General features: G+C 39.5%; 1 protein-coding gene across 3 annotated transcripts in view; it reads right to left on the bottom strand.

The window, feature by feature from the left end:
- STX8 (syntaxin 8) overlaps positions 1-20,643 on the bottom strand; it is a 262,491-nt gene that overhangs the window by 110,673 nt on the left and 131,175 nt on the right. For all 3 annotated transcript variants that reach the window (XM_057536811.1, XM_057536812.1, XM_007166336.2), the window contains exon 7: positions 19-120. In XM_057536811.1, coding sequence (XP_057392794.1) covers positions 19-120 — 102 coding nt within the window. The remainder of the gene's footprint in view (positions 1-18; positions 121-20,643) is intronic.

Here is a 20,643-nt window from a genome sequence, read left to right as displayed (position 1 = left end):
ACTACAGCGATCTCTTACCACAAGATGTGGACTTCCTGTCCACCAGATTCACACGCCTGGTTTCGGTGCGAAGTTTCTCATCGGTATTCTCCACCAGGTTGGCAAGGTCATCAATTATCTCTATAAAGGAAAACAAAGATGCATGGTTAATACTCCAAAAATACCTTGGCTCACATCAGAGTCTCATAGCTGTGGTGGTCCTTCCTAGTAATAATTCTCTCAACTGCAGTGAGTGAGAAGGTTTTAAAGAACTCATGTATGTTCTCTGAAAACTGCAATTCTGATTCATTAAAGGTTGGGGGTGGGGTCGGGAGGGAAGGAGTAGTAAAGAAAAAAACGAGTTCAACACAATTCCAGGAGACAGAGGAGAAATGTCAAAAGTTCAGGGGAAAGAAAGCATGACCCAACAAATTTATGCCCAGCCAAGTTGTCATTGGAGTATAAAGACGACAGACAGACGGTGTAGAGGACTTCAGGGACCACTGGGATCCTTCTTAAGAAAACTACTTGATGATGAAATCTAGCCAACCAAGAGGTGAATAAAAATACAGAACTCTGGGCTGGAGAAGCCAGAGGCCATGACATAAGAGATGACGCTGAGAACTAAATCCATTTAAACACTGAGCTGAGAACAAACAAATATATGGATTAGGTTACAGAAAAGTAGACAAACACAATAAACAGTGACAATGGAATTATAGGTGAAAATCAGGAAGCAGTTGGGGGGCGGTGGCAAGAAAGGTAAGAAGCAGCTAAGATGTTAATTTCTTCATCACTCACAGCAGAATCACATCAAGCTGTTGGAAAGTAAAACATACAGAGACTTACAGCTTTGTAAAAATCACCAAAGCTTCAACGTTTTATGTTATTTTTTTGTTAACCTTAAACGGATCTTTTAGCAATTACTACCTCTTGGGGAGAATTCTTCATGTGAAGTTTATCTTTTAAAAGTGAAATTAAGCACTTAATATTAAAATAGCATATATAATATGTCCCTAATTATGTAAAATTATTTCTATCCCTCCTTTATACATACAAACCTGTAAGGATATATCCAGACAATGTTAACCTAATGTTAATAATGACTATTTCTAGGTGGTGTGATCCTGGGTGATCTTCCTTGTATTATCCGTATTATCTGAATTTCTTATAATGAAGCTCTATATACTATTTTTTTTCAATTTTGGTTCTCTTTTCTCCCTCCTTCCCTCTCTCCCTCTTTTTTAGTGATTGCTTTAGAGATATGTTGTCCAATACGTTACCATTTTTCTTAAAGAATGAAATAAAACCCACAAGGAAGTCAAAGAAAGCTTTCAGAAAGTTGTTTGAGCTCAGTTTTGACGGCCATGTATGTGGGTGAAGAAGCAGGAATAGTGTGACTCATACAAAAAGAGTAGCATGTGAAAGGCACAGAAGAGTTGGGAGGTCTTTCTTCCAGCTCCTACAGCACTTCCTACAATCTTTTTACTTAGAGACCCTTTTTTTTTGTATTTAATTATCTGTTTGCATGTCTTTTACAGAAAGAGTATGACAGGCACTAACTTTTATTCATCTCTGTATCTCCTATCCCTAGGAGAGTGCCTAATATACAGCAAGATAAATACTAAAAGATAAAGGCAATGAATGAATGGAGTGTAAAAGATAAAAGCATTGAATAATTTCAAAGCATTGAATAATTTGCTGCTTCTTAGAAAAGTGGATCTAAGCCAAATTTGCCCAATATTATCTGTACAACACCTGCCTAGAAAATATTTCACTATTATTTAACGATCCATTCATAACTATTTCCTTGTATTCAATGACATACTCTCCCAGTTTCCCTTTCACTTATCTGTAAGCTCTGTCTAGTCTCTTCTTCCTCTTAAATGTTGGTGATCCCCAGAGTTCTGTATATTTCTACTCTATTTTAGTTTTAAATTTAAAATTTTAATATTTAAATTAAAAATATTTAAATTCAATAATTTAATTTTTAAAATATTAAATATTTTTAATATTTAAAATATGAAAATTTTGAATATTTTTAAATTTTAAAAAAAGGAAAATTTTCTACTCTACATAGCTCTCCAAAAATCCTTGACTCATATAGCCAACTGTTTACTACTTATCTCTACCTTGAAATTCCTACAAATATCTGACTCTCAAGGTCTCTAAAACTAAACTCTTCATCTTCCCCCAAACTGGACTCCCCTTATCTTCGCTGCCTCAGTTAGTGGCACCACCATTCATTTTTGCTGCCCAAGATGGAAATCTTTTTTTTTTTTTTTTTTTTGGCTGTGTTGGGTCTTCACTGCTATGCACGGGCTTTCTCCAGTTGCAGCAAGCGGCGGCACTCTTTGGTGTGGTGCGCAGGCTTCTCATTGTGGTGGCTTCTCTTGTTGCGGAGCACGGGCTCTAGGTGCGCGGGTCTCAACAGTTGCAGCACACGGGCTCAGTAATTGTGGCACACAGGCTCTAGGGCACGCAGGCTTCAGTAGTTGTGGCACATAGGCTCAGTAGTTGTGGTGCACGGGCTTAGTTGCTCCGCAGCATGTGGGATCTTCCCGGATGCATTGGCAGGCGGATTCTTAACCACTGTGCACCACAATCAGTAGCCCCCACTCGCCACAACTAGAGAAAGCCCGTGCGTAGCAACAAAGACCCAACGCAGCCAAATATACATAAATAAATTTATATTAAAAAAATAGACTGGTCGTCGTGAGTGAGGAAGCGCGTCGGTCACGCCTGCTGAGGGCCCTCGCCGACGCCTGGGCTTACCCGCCGCCCCGCCAGCTCTGCTCGTTTCCCGTCCCCCGCGGCCCGGCGCGGGGCAGGCCTGCCGGGGCCATGGAGGACGAGGTGGTCCGCATTGCCAAGAAGATGGACAAGATGGTGCAGAAGAAGAACGCGGGGACATGGGTTCGATCCCTTGTCCGGGGAGATCCCACATGCCGCGGAGCAACTAAGCCCATGAGCCACAACGACTGAGCCTGGGCTCTAGAGCCCGGGAGCCACAACTACTGAGCCCATGTGCCACAACTACTGAAGCCCGCGTGCCTAGAGCCCGTGCTCTGCAACAAGAGAAGCCACCGCAGCGAGAAGCCCGCGCACTGCAACAAAGAGTAGCCCCCGCTCGCCGCAACTAGAGAAAGCCCACACGCAGCAACGAAGACCCAACGCAGCCAAAAATAAAATAAATTAATTAATTAAAAAAAAGAATGTTATGTGAATAAAAAAAAAAATAGACTGACAATACTAATTGTTGGGGATGATTTGGCACAAAGTTAACTGAAGAAGTATTTGTCTGTTCTACTCCAGCTAAGCATATATCTACTCTATGACCCAGAAATTTCACCCTTAGGAATTTACCAAACAGGAATAGGAACATGTTTCTCAAAAAGACCTGTACAAAAATATACCCAACAGCAATACTCATGAGAACCCCAAACTAGGAACCACCTGATATCCATCAATAGGGGAATGGATAAGCAAACTGTGGTATCTGTACTGTTCAGTAATAAAAACAAAGAGCTTCTTATAACTGTAACAACTGTTACTTTGTTGGCTAAATAATAAAAAATAAATCTCAAAAGCATTTTGTTGGCGAAAATAAGTAATATATACTTAATAATTCCATTTATATAAAGTATGAGGACAAACCTAATCTACTAGAAAGAAATCAGAAAGCAGTTGCCTCTGGGGTGGGGATGGAGGGGACTGACTGGAAAGGGAGATGAGGGAATTTTCTGGGACGATGGAAATGTTCTAAATATTCTCACAAACGTATGCAGCTGTCAAAATGCATGGAACTGAACACTAAGGTCTGTACACTTTGTTGTATGTAAATTATACCTCAATTAAAAATGTAAAGCAGAAACAACAAGGACCTATTGTATGGCACAGGGAACTATACTGAATATCTTGTAATAACCTACAGTGGAAAAGAATCTGAAGTATATATATATATATATAAAACTGAATCACTTTGCTAATCACTTGAAACTAACAACACTGTAAATCAACTATACTGCAATAAAAAGTTGTTTGAAAAAAATAAATATATATATAAATTAGAAAAAAAAATTGAAGTTTACAATATCATGATACTTCTAGGATTTTCCAGAAAGGAAGAAAAACGGGAGGGAGGGAGGAAGGCAGGCAGGCAGGTGGGCGGGCAGGCAGGGAGACCTGCTGGAAAGACATAGCAAATGACTTAGAATAACAACATTTTCCAGCTGCAAGAAGTCAGGGGATCATCTTGTAGCTCCTCCCCCTTAACAATCCCCCTCCCACCCAGCTCCCCACCCCACCCCGTGCCAGTAACAGGGAAGCTCGTGAGAAAATCAATTCCATGTCTGAGCTGGAGGGTGACTGTAATTATAAGTTTCTATATTTCGAGCTGAAAATCTGCCTGCTTTTAAACTTTCACCTTCTATTTCTAGAACAACACAATTCCAGTGTTCTTCCTTCCAGAAGACAATTCTCCTCGTATAACTCCTTAGTCTTGTCTTCTCAGCTACAGACACTTAGCTCTGAATGTTAACAGATCGTCAGAGGAAGCGATTTCTAGATCTTGTGACATCTTGATGCACTGGACACTGTATTCATCCTAAAATGTGACGCAAGAACTTGGATCCATCGTTTCAGGTTCTGTCCAGTCAGCACAGAACACACTGAGTTTAGACAGAGTAGCATATATAAAAGTCAGTATTTTTAAGTTCCATTCCTCATGTCCTATCAGGATATTCCATAGTAACAGCTATGCTTCCTAGAGTTGCTTGGTCCATTGTTCTCATGCAAATGATTACAGTTGGTATTACATGATATGTTTTAATGTCACAACATGTAATATAAAATTTAGACTTAATAAGCTTCTAGCACTATAAGAAAGTCAAGTGCAAAATACTCCTTGTCAGATACTAAACACAATATGTCAGCTGTTATTTGTTAACTGGGTTTCTGGATAGAGTTCTCATTAAATTTGTAAATATTCATAACAGAGGTAAATACAAAATTGGTAGAAGATTAGCTAAGCAAAAATCAGTAGTCAACACTGAAGGGGTTAATGTTTTAATCTCAGACCAAACACAAAGTTTTTCATTTTGGTTGGTAAATCTCATCTGATTACTCGTTTGTTTGCTTTAAAAAAACAAAAAACAAAAACCAAAAAACCCTCTATTTTTAGGTAATAAAAATCATTTACTAGCAGTTTATAAATGAGAGGGGGAAAAGTATAAGATTATCCACACACCCCAGTAATCACTTCTATGGGTTCCCTTCTAAGATTTGACATAAACATATGTATTTTTATATAATTGCAATATATGAGCCTTTTGCCCCCTGTTAACATATCATTTGTACGCTTTCATGTTGTTACAGTCTTCACAGTTATAATTTCTAATGGTTACAAAATATTCATTCCATTAAAATATTCATTAAAAATAGCCCATTATGCGATATGTAGAATGCTTCTATATTTCCACATAATGAGTCAATGAATTCTTTCCTCCATTATCATCTTCCTTCTTTTCTATCGTTTTCTTAATTAAGCGTGATTTTGACTGCCACATGGACTTTGAAACATACTGCCAAGTCAGTTTTTAAAAGGTTTTCACTGCCACTGTTGGTTGGTTTGATCAAATTCACTCCTCAATATGACCTCAGAAGGCGATTTCCAAGGGCAGGGAGCCTGGGGGAATTCCCACCTTGCAGCCTAGTAGCTTCTAAGGGGGGAATTTCCCCAACCACAGTCTGTTACCAGGAAATTAAACACAGGTTTCAGAATACAGGTTAAGAAATAACCAGCTGACTCTTTCAGATCCCTGAAAGTACAGCCTCCAAAGAGCAACTGGTATTTTGTTCCTGGTAAGTATTTGCACTTGGTTTCGAGAAGGAACTTATGTTTCTATCACGTGTTAATTCGAGATACCAAGTGCCGTTCCACCACAGAAAGGAAAAAAATGGACAATAGAAAGTATTTTCTCATCAAAAAGCGGTGAGAAATATTATACAGTGCCAACATAGCTGGATCCAAAATATATTTAATTTTCTTCTAGGCTCAGTTACAGTCTCAGTAAAATCTATATAAGGGCAGAGAGTGTGCTGCATATTTTCAGATAAATTTGGTGCCTTTTGCACTCCTAATGGATGCTGGCACTTGCAAAGTCATTATGTTGTTATGCCTTTCACTTATATTGCTAATGACATTTGAAGACAAGCATTTAAAAAACCAAACAGTGAATAAAGAGCTTCTCTTGAGGGCATTAGTTTAACTCCCTTTATTCCCCTACAATGGAAACTAAACATGGGGTGGGTGATAACCTCTAATAATACACTTTTCTGTACACTAGGAAACCAGGAACAGAAGGAGAGACCAATCTGTGACTCAGCAAAGGAAAAGTAACATGTTGGCCAAGGCACCCTATGGCAGGGCAGCTGGCGGGAAGTCCCCGCACACCCAAGCAGAGCCTCTGGGAGCACTCACGCTTCGGAGGCCTAGGAGAAAGCCCCTTGGCCATACCTGCTCCCATTTTAAGCAGGAACGGGTGGGCCAGGCTGGGCAGAAAGCACAGGCTCCTTTCCTTCTTCCTCCCCACCATCAACCCCACGGCCTTTCAGTCTTCCTTCATCCAGGTTGAAACATGTGTAACAGAGGCCTATGCTGAATTAGAACCCTTCCCAACTTCTAACAACAGAGAGACACTGACGTGTGTGTGAAGATGAGCAAACAGCCAACAGTGTAAATAAAGAGGGAGCATCTGCTCTCCCTCCCTCACTCCTTTTGCCCTAGAAAACACAATTCCTTCCAGAAAAGGACAAAACTTAAGAAACTGGTTTCTGTTTTTAAAACAAGATTCAAGTGGACACTAAATCAATACAACAGAGAGCCACAATGAGGGACCAACCTAAGTTACTAGAAACAGTGCTCCAGGTAGAAACACACTTGTCAAATTAAAAACCACAGTGAAGGCAGTTAAACAGATTGTAATCTAAATAAAAGATCTAGTTAGAAAACAAACTGGAATAATCTCCCAGAAGTCTCAGAAAGAGGTTACAGAGGACAAAATATGGAAGGAAAAAAAATAAGAGACAGGGATAAACATCCAGGAAAACAGAAGGAGAAACAGTGGCCAAGTAAATAATAAATTTTCCTCTTAAACCAGAACCCGAGTCTCATAATATAATAATCAAGATCAAATCCAAAATTACTCAGTATATGAAGTACCAGAAAACCTCAAGATGCATCAGAAAAGACAATCAGCAGATGCCAATGCTGAAATGACACAGCTGTTGGAATTATCTGACAGACTTTAAAGCAGCTATATAATATAAATGCCCCAACAAGTAAAAGTGAACACTCTTGAAACAAAAGTTTCAGAAAAAAATTAAAAAAAAAAAGCAGAAAATATAGAGAAGAACCAAATGTGAATTGTGAAACTGAAAACTACAAGAATCAAAATTAGAAAAACTCACTGGAGGGCTCAATAGCAGAATGCAGATGACAGAGGAAAGAGGCAGTGAACTGGAAGACAGGTCAATGGAAATGATCAAATCTGAACAATGAGGAGAAAAGGCAGGAGGATGACCATAGCCTAAGGGACCTATGGGACAATGGCCAAAGGTCAAACATTGATGTCATCAGAGTCCCAGAAGGAGAGGAAAAGAGCGTGGGGCACAAAAATATTTGAAGAAATATGGCTGAAATTCTTAAGTTTGACAAAAAACATAAACCTTCAAGAAGCTCAGAAAAACCCCAAAAAGATAAACACAGAGAAATCCATGTCTGGACACATCAAACCCAAACCGTTGAACACTAAAAACAAAGGAAAAGATCTTGAAAACCAGCCCCCAAAATGACATATTACTTCTAGGAAAACAAAGATTTGAAGGACTGTGGATTTCTCACCAGAAATCATGGAGGCTAGAAGAATGTATAACAACATTTTTAAAATGCTGAAAGAAAACTGTCAACACAGAAGTTTATATCCAGCAAAAATATCTTTTGGGAATCAAGGTGAAAGAAAGGCATTCTCAGATGAAGTGCTAAGAGAATTCACAGTCACCACACAAAAAAACTACTGAAGGCAATTTTTCAGACAGAAAGGAAATCACACCAGCAGAAAATCTGGTACATCAGAAATGAAGAGCAACAGAATGATAAACATTTGGGTAAATATAATAGATCCTTCTCCAATTAAGTTCTTTAATTATTTGACAGTTGAAAGCAAAACTTACAACATCTGGTTTTCAATGAACATAAGTATCATACACCATACTTATGGGAGGGAACGGTAAAGGGACCTATATGGTGGTATGGTTACTATACCCTATTAGACATGATAAAATATTGATTCTAAGCAGACTGTAGAATGTTAAGTATATATATTGCCATCCCTAGTAACCACAAATACAATCTGTACAAAGATATATAGCGAAAAGCGCAATAGAAAAATTAAAATGGAATACTACAAAAGTTCATATGTGTGATTCCACTTATATGATAGTCTCCAAAAGACAAAACTATACTGATGGAGAACAAGCCAGTTGGTGATCACCAAGCGTTAGGGATGCGGGAGGGAACAATGGCAAAGGAACAGTAGTACAAGGGGTGATGGAACTGTTCTGTGTCCTGTCTGTGGTAGTGGTTTACACAAATCTATACATGTGTTAAAATTCACAGCACTCCACAAACACACAGTCGATTTTTCTGTATGTTAATTTAAAAATTCAAATTAAAAAAGATATAATGAACAAAGAGAGGTATGGGTAAAGGAAGAACATCAGAGAACGCTACTGTTTAAAGAACAAGAGGAACAAAAACTAGAAAACAAAGGAGGAGGCTAAAAAAGCAGAAGAGAATGCTGTCCTAGAGGGTGGCGCTGCAGAAAAGAGGGTGGTATATATCATGTCTATGGACTGGTAATTGGGCCATTGCCGTGGACTGTGCTGAGAGCCGCTTTGGGTGGGGGAGAGAAGTGGGCAATTTGCCTGAGTTGCAGGACTGAATGCAGCCGAAGTGTGGGGAAAGGAAGATGGTAAGAGGACCCTAGTGTGTTACTGAAAACTCTTATAGTGTAAAACCAAAACACTAACTACTAATATTTACTGAAAACTTGCCAGGTGCTAAATCACTGTTTTTTAATCTTGAGTTGTATCTAGTTCATTATAAAGTGAAAAACAATTCTTCTATACCCCACAGTATTAATATGTTATTCTATTTAAATTATTTAATTAAATAAACATCAATGGTGGTATATATTATTTATGTTTATATCTCTTTTTTCCATAGTTCTAAAATATATATATTCATATTAAAAATAAAAACTAAAATTCTGTTTAACAACAATAATTTCATGCTGACAGAGACAGCCTGTTTTCTGAGTAGTAAATTGCTGCTTGAAACATGAATATGATACAGACTAAAGTATGGGTCCTTTGGGGTTTTCCTGCTATTCTTTATTCCAATTGTGGAGACATCTTTTAGACAGTGAACAGTGACAGCCTTTGGCCTTCTCTTGCAAGCAAATATATCATTACACATTAAGTATACCTTCTTTTCTCATCAGCCAAGGATTACTAAGACAATTACAAATACAAATGTGGGCTAGAATTGCATGGCAAGACACAATACAGTGGTCAGCCCGACAATATTTAAAAATCAAAAGGATTTTCTGGATTATCAATAGTAGAGAGAGACAAAATTTTAAGTCATTAAAAAAAAGTCCCACAGAGCTCAGAGAAGGCACCATCAGTCTTAATTTGAATATAGAACCCTAAAAGCATAACATTTCTTACCTTCAGTTACTCATTAAACAGCCCTACAACAGGCATAAAAATATTGACCTCACCAGTTTTCCTAGCCCTTCAAGAAAAACATCTACTTAAAAAAAAATGTTAAGGAGGAGACCTTCAAGATGGCAGAGGAGTAAGACGTGGAGATAACCTTCCTCCCCACAAATACATCAGATATACATCTACATGTGGAACAACTCCTATAGAACACCTACTGAACAGTGGCAGAAGACCTCAGACTTCCTAAAAGGCAAGAAAGTCCCCATGTACCTGGGTAGGGGAAAAGAAAAAAGAAAAGTATCAAGTATCTTTTCTGACCACAATGCTATGAGACTACATATCAATTACAGGAAAAAATCTGTAAAAAAAAATACAAACACATGGAAGCTAAACAATACACTACTAAATAACCAAGATATCACTGAAGAAATCAAAAAATACCTAGAAACAAATGACAATGAAAACATGGCAACCCAAAACCTATGGGATGCAGCAAAAGCAGTTCTAAGAGGGAATTCCATAGCAATAAAATCCTACCTCAAGAAACAAGAAACATCTCAAACAACCTAACCTTAAACCTAAAGCAATTAGAGAAAGAAGAACAAAAAAACCCCAAAGTTAGCAGAAGGAAAAAAATCATAAAGATCAGATCACAAATAAATGAAAAAGAAATGAAGGAAACTATGGCAAAGATCAATAAAACTAAAAGCTGGTTCTTTGAGAAGATAAACAAAATTGATAAACCATTAGCCAGACTCATCAAGAAAAAAAGGGAGAAGACTCAAATCAGTAAAATTAGAAATGAAAAAGGAGAAGTAACAACTGACACTGCAGAAATACAAAGGATCATGAGAGATTACTACAAGCAACTATATGTCAATAAAATGGACTATCTGGAAGAAACAGACAAATTCTTAGAAAAGCACAACCTTCTGAGACTGAACCAGGAAGAAATAGAAAGTATGAACAGACCAATCACAAGCACTGAAATTGAGATTGTGATTAAAAATCTTCCAAGAAACAAAAGCCCAGGACCAGATGGCTTCACAGGTGAATTCTACCAAACATTCAAAGAGCTAACACCTGTCTTTCTCAAACTCTTCCAAAATATAACAGAGGGAGGAACACTCCCCAACTCATTCCACGAGGCCACCATCACCCTCATACCCAAACCACACAAAGATGTCACAAAGAAAGAAAACTACAGGCCAATATCACTGAGGAACACAGATGCAAAAATCCTCAACAAAATACTAGCAAACAGAATCCAACAGCACATTAAAAGGATCATACACCATGATCAAGTGGGGTTTATCCCAGGAATGCAAGGATTCTTCAATATACGCAAATCAATCAATGTGATAAACCATATTCACAAACTGAAGGAGAAAAACCAAATGATCATCTCAATAGATGCAGAAAAACTATCAACAAAATTCAACACTAATTTATGATAAAAACCCTCCAGAAAGCAGGCATAGAGGGAACTTACCTCAACATAATAAAGGTCATATATGACAAACCCACAGCCAACATCATTCTCAGTGGTGAAGAACTGAAACCATTTCCAGTTAACATCAGGAACAAGACAAGGTTGTCCACTCTCACCACTATTATTCAACATAGTTTTGGAAGTTTTAGCCACAGCAATCAGAGACGAAAAAGAAATAAAAGGAATCCAAATCGGGAAAGAAGAAGTAAAGCTGTCACTGTTTGCAGATGACATGATACTATACATAGAGAATCCTAAAGATGCTACCAGAAAACTACTAGAGCTAATCAATGAATTTGGTAAAGTAGCAGGATACAAAATTAATGCACAGAAATCTCTTGCATTCCTATACACTAATGATGAAAAATCTGAAAGAGAAATTAAGGAAACACTCCCACTAACCACTGCAACAAAAAGAATAAAATACCTAGGAATAAACCTACCTAAGGAGACAAAAGACCTGTATGCAGAAAACTATAAGACACTGAAGAAAGAAATTAAAGATGATACAAACAGATGGAGAGATATACCATATTCTTGGATTGGAAGAATCAACATTGTGAAAATGACTATACTACCCAAAGCAATCTACAGATTCAATGCAATCCCTATCAAACTACCAATGGCATTTTTCACAGAACTAGAACAAAATACTTCACAATTTGTATGGAAACACAAAAGACCCTGAATAGCCAAAGCAATCTTGAGAAAGAAAAACATAGCTGGAGGAATCAGGCTCCCTGACTTCAGACTATACTACAAAGCTACAGTAATCAAGATAGTATGGTACTGGCAGAAAATCAGAAATATAGATCAATGGAACAGGATAGAAAGCACAGAGATAAACCCACGCACATATGGTCACCTTATATTTGATAAAGGAGGCAAGAATATATAGTGGAGAAAAGACAGCCTCTTCAATAAGTGGTGCTGGGAAAACTGGACAGCTACATGTAAAAGAATGAAATTAGAACACTCCCTAACACCATACACAAAAATAAACTCAAAATGGATTAAAGACTTAAATGTAAGGCCAGACACTATAAAACTCTCAGAGGAAAACACAGGCAGAACACTCTATGACATAAATCACAGCAAGATCCTTTTTGACCAACCTCCTAGAAAAATGGAAATAAAAACAAAAATAAACAAATGGGACCGAATGAAACTTAAAAGCTTTTGCACAGCAAGGGAAACCATCAACCAGACAAAAAGACAACCCTCAGAATGGGAGAAAATATTTGCAAAAAAAGCAACTGACAGAGGGTTAATCTGCAAAATATACAAGCAGCTCAATATCAAATAAACAAACAACCCAATCCAAAAATGGACAGAAGGCCTAAATAGACATTTCTCCAAAGAAGCTATACAGATGGCCAACAAACACATGAAAGGATGCTCAACATCACTAATCATTAGAGAAATGCAAATCAAAACTACAATGAGATATCACCTCACACTGGTTAGAATGGCCATCATAAAAAAATCTACAAACAGTAAATGCTGGTGAGGGTATGGAGAAAAGGGAACCCTCTTGCACTGTTGGTGGGAATGTAAATTGAGTCAGCCACTATGGAGAACAGTATGGAGGTTCCCTAAAAAACTAAAAATAGAACTACCATACGACCCAGCAATCTCACTACTGGGCATATACCCTGAGAAAAACATAATTCAAAAAGAGTCATGTACCACAATGTTCATTGCAGCTCTATTTACAATAGCCAGGACATGGAAGCAACCTAAGTGTCCATCGAAAGATGAATGGATAAAGAAGATGTGGCACATATATACAATGGAATATTACTCAGCCATAAAAAGAAACAAAATTGAGTTATTTGTAGTGAGGTGGATGAACTAGAGACTGTCATACAGAGTGAAGTAAGTCAGAAAGAGAAAAACAAATACCGTATGCTAACACATGTATATGGAATCTGAAAAATAGAAAAAATGCTTCTGAAGAACCTAGCAGCAGGACAGGAATAAAGACGAAGACGTAGAGAATGGACTTAAGGACACGGGGAGGGGAAGGGTAAGCTGGGACGAAGTGAGAGAGTGGCATGGACATATATACACCACCAAATGTAAAATAGATAGCTAGTGGGAAGCAGCCGCATAGCACAGGGAGATCTGTTCGGTGCTTTGTGACCACCTAGAGGGGTGGAATAGGGAGGGTGGGAGGGAGACGCAAGAGGGAGGAGATATGGGGATATATGTATAGCTGATTCACTTTGTTATAAAGCAGAAACTAAGACACCATTGTAAAGCAACTATACTCCAATAAAGATGTTAAAAAAAAAAAGGTTAAGCCATATCAGAACCCTTGCTAATAATGTAACAATAAAAATACACTTCCCATTATTTTAGAAAACTGGAATCCTGGTGATAATGTGCTCAGCTCTGACTGAATAATTTCAAGATAATCAACGTGTTTCTTTGCACCTTGAATAAAAAGGCTATATACTGTATGAATCTAATTATATGACATCCTGGAAGAGGCAAAGCTATAGAGAGAATACAGTGATCAGTGTTTGCCAGTAGTTTAGAAGGAATAGGGAAGGGATGAACAGGTGAAGCGCAGGCATTTTTAGGGCAGTACAAAATTCTGTATGATCCTGTAATGGTGAATATGTGACATTATGCATTTGTCAAAACCCATAGAAGTTTACAGCACAAAAAGTGAACCTTAATGAATGTAAATTAAGGAAAAAAAATCATTTAGGAGGCTGGGGATTCCAGGAAGGAACACAGAGTGTGATACGAGCATCTAGCTGTACTGTAAATGTATCAAACAAAATCCCTGGAAAGGGTGGAAAGAACAGGTGCTGACGTAAGTTACTCTGGGAATGAGTGGAGTCTGTAAGACTCAAGGCAAAAGCACTGCATATAAGCACTGAATTCTAGTTGATGAAGTGGATTTCCCTGGTGGCACGAATTAATTCCAACAGGGCTTATACATGTAACATGGAAGTGAGCAATTACGGAAATGGATGATGGATGGTAAGGGCCAAATTCTCACTGCTGGACTGGAAATTTAAAGATAAGCAAGAGGAGGACGCTAGGACAATCCCTGTGGTTAACAGATGAGAGTTAGAGACATCGGTATGACCTTAATATAAAGATGGTTACATATGGATATGTGTATGTACACAGCTTAGTAAACAGACATGCATTCCTATGCTTTGTCAACTGAGAAGGCACTAAAAAAAAGCAATACCCCAGGACCAACAAGCACACTTGGCACCCAGATCTTGGTTTTAAGGCTATTCTCCAGTAAAAGAAAAGAGATGACTCTCGGACTGGCGCAGGAAATACACAAGAGGAGCCTGAAGTATCTGGTAGGACCAGAAACTAAGGAAGTGCTTTAAAAGACAAACAACAACAACAAAACAACCTTACCAGTGGGGATATGTCAAAGGAGCATAGGAGCCGACCGACAGGGCTCCCCATGGCCAAAGCTGGAATAATTTGAGCAACAAAATAAAGTAGCCAAAAGTATAAAATAATATCCATAGTAAATATCCATTAATTTTATACTATCATGTGTAAATATCTGATATATACACTGATAAAAACAATTGATTAAGTTCATAAATGAGGGAGAAGAGACAAATCTCCCATGAGAAATTCCCAATAGTTTATGCAGCCAGTCCGTCTTCAAGGAGGGGGGAGTATATGTCTTCACCCCTTAGGTGTGGGGCTGCAGGTACTGACTTCTTCCCGAGGAGCAGAGCGTGGAAATAAAGGAAGGGGAGGGAGTACCTTTACAGGGGAGAAGCCCAACAGACACTACCTCAGACAGATGATCAAGGTTAACGTGAATGGTCGCAGATCATGTGGACGGTACACACCCTTGATCTGGTATGATGAAAACGGCACTTGACCTCTGTGGACTTCCTCCTAATAACTGGTAACTCCAGTCTTATCATGAAGAAAACATCAGACAAAGTCTAGCTGTGTAGTATCTTACAAAATACCTGGCCAGTATCCCCCAGAACTGTCAACATCACCAAAAACAAGGAGTCTGAGAAACTGCCACCACAGCCAAGAGAAGCCTAAAGAGACACGACACTGGAATGTAATGGGGTATCCTGGATAAGATCCTGGAGCAGAAAAAGGACATCAGGTAAAAACTAAGGAAATCTGCATAAACTATGGACTTAAGTATGTATCGATACTGGTTCATTAAAAGTAAAAAATATACCACACTAACGTAAGAAACTAGGTACGGGGTACATGGGAACCCTCTAGTATTATCCTCTCAATTTTTCTGTAAATCTGAAACTGTTCTAAAGAATAAAGACTTATTTTTAAAAAGCCAATAGCTAACATCATATTTAAAGAGGACACATTAAACACCTTCCCCTAAGATCAGGAACAAGGCAAAGATGTCTATTAGTTTTGCCACGTCTAATCAATGTTTTGGGGGGGAAAAAAAACCCAGAGCTGGAAAAGTCATACGATCTGATTTCAAGCAATCAAGAGGGTTTGGAATGGACAAAAGATCAACGGAACAGAAGAGAGTCCAGAAACAGATTCACACAGATAGCCAACTGAGTTTCCACAAAGGATATCCACACAAACCTCAGATCCCATAAGAATGTCAGTAGGCCCATTTTTTTCAATTTTCTTAGGATCCCTACTTATATGTAAGAGTGAGAACATATTAAGGGAACATACAAATTCTCCACCGGCTCCTGACAAGCAGGTACTATTTCTGCTCATCCTTATGACAACCCCATGAGGCAAGTCTTCCTAGAGACAAAGGTCAAAGATGTGAAATGACGTGTCCAAAACTTACACAGCTGGTAAGTGGCAAAGCCGGTTTGACTTGCAATCTGTCTGATTCCACAGTTATGTTGTTCCTAACATTCAGAAAGGAAAAGAGGGACAGCAGATCAAACAGCCCAAGACTGCCTTGTTTGTTCTGTTTTGTTTTGCTTTGTTTGAAGATGAGATCATTCAAGTTTTCCCTATAAATATCTTCTAAGCTATTGTTAAGTAAATGTTTATTATTTAGTACAATGAATATCTGAATTTCTTAAGCCAAATCTATGATCCAGTTGAGTGTTTCTTTATGCTGTGTTACAGACATTACAGCTTTCTGCATAGTCGGTGGAATTATTTAAATGCTATAAAACTAAAAATGTAATCTTATTTGTAACTGTTATAAAAATGTATAGTTCTTACTTGTTATGATGCTATATGTTGTTGGTCATAATCATGATTGTCTATGTCATGACAGACATGACATAGACAATGTCACGACTTTGGTGGAGAATATAACCTCCAACTGGGAGCCAAGGCCATTGCCAACATTTCCCCTTTCACAAGTGATTATAGAAAATCGTGGACAATTTTTACCTACCTCCATTTTATCACTTAAGCTTCTAGACAGTCTCTCATGAAATATCTAGACCCAAACCATTAGATTTTTGCTCCCTTTGAGAAACAGCCTACCTTTCAAATCCAACAGGATATGCCTGCCTGAGCAATTACTTCTCCTCTGGGACTCAAAAATGCTAACAGGATCACAGCCTTGTATTTCCATATCTGCCCCAGCTACTGAGTATTTACAGCATGTTCAAGTTCTTATAACACAGTAAGAACAAAATAGATAAATCCAAAAAGAAAACGTGAGGAATGGAGAAAGTCTTAAACATTATTTCTGGGTTCTTCCTCTTAGAGCTCAACAAAACAGACAAGCTTTTTATGAAATCCATAAAATGGCATTATTTCTAACTTAGGGCTTACATTCCCTGTTTCAGTCTGATTTCATATAAATGAAGAGTTTTAAAAATACTGTATTAATGATGGTAATACAGTTTTAAAAAACTGTAACCGTTTATTATCTCATCTGATCCTCCTGACAATCCTGAAAGGTAGACAGGGAAACTGTTAGAGTATTTTATAGATGTCCAAACAGGCCCACACAGATTATGCAACTTGCCTAATTTACCCCACGAATAAGTAGTAGGACACAAAGACAGGTCTCTGGATTTCAATTCAAAAGCTTTACTTGGTAGCTCATGCCTCTTATGTCTCAAATTTCAGGTCTGTGTCTACCTCCAGACTAAACATAGTCTGCATTTTTCCCATTCCAGAGGACCATCACCTTGATTTCTCTGTATTTCCCTTTCTTATAGGAGATGTCTGATGAAGCCCAGAGAGTCGGTTAAGACATAGGTTCTGAGAGATTCAGTACCATGACATCTATCAGTCAGAAAGCTGAAATTTACCATGCACTCTTGTTTTAAAAAAAACCAATAACTTGAAAAAGAAACGTGTCTCCAGTTTAGAAGAGAACATTCCTCCTTCACAAAAAAGTTACCTCCCTTTATTCCAATCAGTTTTAACACTTTGGACCTATTTGAGGTGTGCATCTCCATTCTTAAAAGGGGGTGTAAAGGTCCAAGGCAGGTTATCTACAGACAGGTCCCCTAGAGCCACAGTTCACCCACTTATCTTTGCTGTCTGATTATACATATGTTTTTAAGAATCCTTGTGTTTTACTTTATATGTATTTTTAAACTCTCCAAGTACAGAAAAGAAATCCAGATGCAAAGTACTGTATAAAGCACAGTACAACTGAAAATGGGGGGGTGGGGGAATCCCATTAATTAAATAACGGCTTAAAATTGAAAATGTGCCAATTTTATACAATGTATCAGTAGACTGATACTCTGCATTCTATTTACTCCTTTATGCCAGTTACCAATGCACTGCCTCTCAGCTCCAGATGCACCCTTCGGCGCTAACTCCGCACTCGCGGGCTAAACTCTAAGCGTCTCTCCTTTGTAGTTAATGTGATCCTAAGCCTTAGCAGCAGAGGGCAGAGGGCGCTGGAGGGACAAGGCCAGAGGCAAGGGCCACTCCAGGATCAGGCGTGCTAGTGTTTTTTCTTCTTCCTGCTGCTGCTCCTGTCCCAGCGACCATGGATACGGACAACATCCAGTGGTGCTGGGTCCCAGCTGTGAGCCCAGAGTCCCGGCCTCCAGAGGTGGACGCCACATACCATCCTGCCAGGGAGCCACTCCCAATGCCCTGACTCCTCTGTGCCCACCCCCCAGCCCCCAGCCCTGAGGGGTGTGTTTCCCAGTTGCCCGGCTTCACTGTGGTTCCTCAGTCTGCTGGCCCCAAGAGCAGAGTTTTCTGTGGACCCGCTCTGCCATCCAGCGGGCTGTGGAGAAGCCCACACCTTCTCCAGGGAGGCCTGAATCCCATTTGGGGAGCTCTGGGCCCGGGATGCTGGGCACCGCTGAGGAAGTGGGTGCGGTGTAGTAAAAAGAGGAGTACTGAATAAAAGTGTGCCTACGGAGATATGAGCTCCAGCCCACCACCCCTTCTCCCTGAATCTCTCCCCAGTCAGCACCTGGAGGCTCCAGCTGCAGATATCCCCTAAGAGGAGACTGGAGGGTCCAAGAGAAAAGATGGATATACTCTGATACTTGAAACTCCTAAAATGACATGTTTGGGTCCCCCCTCCACTGCCCTGAAAGTAAGGCCCACCAGTTAAACTTCAGCCAACATAAAGTCCTTCCAATCAACTTTTGGTGCCTCACCTTCAAACATGAACATTTAGAATCATAAGCCATTTGAAAAATGATTCCAAAGCAAATCTTTCTTGGAGCAAACAAAACACATGCACACACCTCCTTAGAGAGTTAAAAGAAGACAATGTATGTAAAAAACTATAACACACAGGGTAAAATAGGAACTTTCAGGGAAGAAGAAAGAGTTCTCAGAAATTAGGAGAGCAATAATAGTTCTGATTCTTGGTTATGGTAATGGTTACATGAATCTACACTTGTGATAAAATGATATAGAACCAGACACACACTGTACCAATGTCAAATCCCTGGTTTTGATATTGCACTATAATCATATAAGCGGTAACGGTTGAGAGAAGCTGGGTGAAGGACATGGGACCTCTGTACTATCTTTACAACTTCCTTTCATTTTTTCAAAATGAAAAAAGACAGGATAGTGAGAGAGGAAGAGGGGAAAGAAACAGAAGGAAGACAGAGTTGAGGACATTATTCAAGAAATCAAGCAAACATATAAAGCAATGAAAAATGAGAGAAAAAATTTAAATTAAATGGAGGATTAATTCTTGTGGCCCAACACTGACAATAGGAACAGAGAGAGACAGAAAGAGGGAGAGAGAGGGGGAGACAGAGGGAAGGGGGGAAGGGGGAGAGAGAGAGAGAGAGAGCAGAAATCATGTGGAGGAAATAATACAATAAGGTTTCCCAGAATATAAGGACAAGTTTCCAGATGAAAAGTGAGTACCAAGTGCTCAGAGCAATGATTTTTTTTTTTTTTTTTTTTTTTTTAAAAAGGGACTTCCTTGGTGGCACAGTGGTTAAGAATCCGCCTGCCAATGCAGGGGACACAGGTTTGAGCCCTGGTCCGGGACGATCCCACAGGCCGCGGAGCAACTAAGCCTGTGCGCCACAACTACTGAGCCTGCACGTCACAACTACTGAGCCCGCATGCCACAACTACTGAAGCCCACGCACCTGGAGTCCGTGCTCCACAACGAGAAGCCACCGCAATGAGAAGCCCGCGCACCGCAACGAAGAGTAGCCCCTGCTCGCCGCAACCAGAGAAAGCCTGCACGCGGCAATGAAGACCCAACGCAGCCAAAAATAAATAAATAAATAAATTTATCTTTTTTAAAAAGTCACATCCTTATCATTGTGAAATTTCAGAACACTATAGATGAAAAGATTCTAAAAGCTTTCAGAGATGGAAGTAAAACAAATAGCTCATATACAATGGGAATCAGAATGGCAGATCTTCCCAAAGCAACGCTGAAGGCTGGAGGCTAAAGGAGGCAGGCCTTGAAAATGCCGAGAGAACAAACTCCAACCCAGGATGCAGTCACTCTTCCAATCAGACAGGAAGGGAGAATAAAGTGATTTTCAAACGTATACGGTCTTACTTTTTTTTTTTTTTTTTAACCTCCCATGCACCCTTGCTTGGAAGTTCCTGGAGAAAGAGCTGCACCAAAAAGCGGGTGGGGGAAGAAAGAGGATGACTTGAGATCCAGAAAGCAGGGAACACACATCAAGGAGGGGCAGAGGGCGCTGCGTTCCCAGCGTGGAGATGCAGGGCACCCAGAACAGTGTGGACGCATCCTGAGCACAGCCAGCCTAGCTCAGAGCAGGGAGACAAAGGACTCCAATCAAAAGACGAAACCGGGGGCTTCCCTGGTGGCGCAGTGGTTGAGAATCTGCCTGCCAATGCAGGGAACGCGGGTTCGAGCCCTGGTCTAGGAAGATCCCACATGCCGCAGAGCAACTGGGCCCGTGAGCCACAACTACTGAGCCTGCGCGTCTGGAGCTTGTGCTCCGTAACAAGAGAGGCCGCAATAGTGAGAG

Source organism: Balaenoptera acutorostrata, chromosome 20, assembly GCF_949987535.1.
Source record: "Balaenoptera acutorostrata chromosome 20, mBalAcu1.1, whole genome shotgun sequence".
NCBI lineage: Eukaryota > Metazoa > Chordata > Mammalia > Artiodactyla > Balaenopteridae > Balaenoptera > Balaenoptera acutorostrata.
This window is presented reverse-complemented; position numbering and strand designations above follow the sequence as displayed.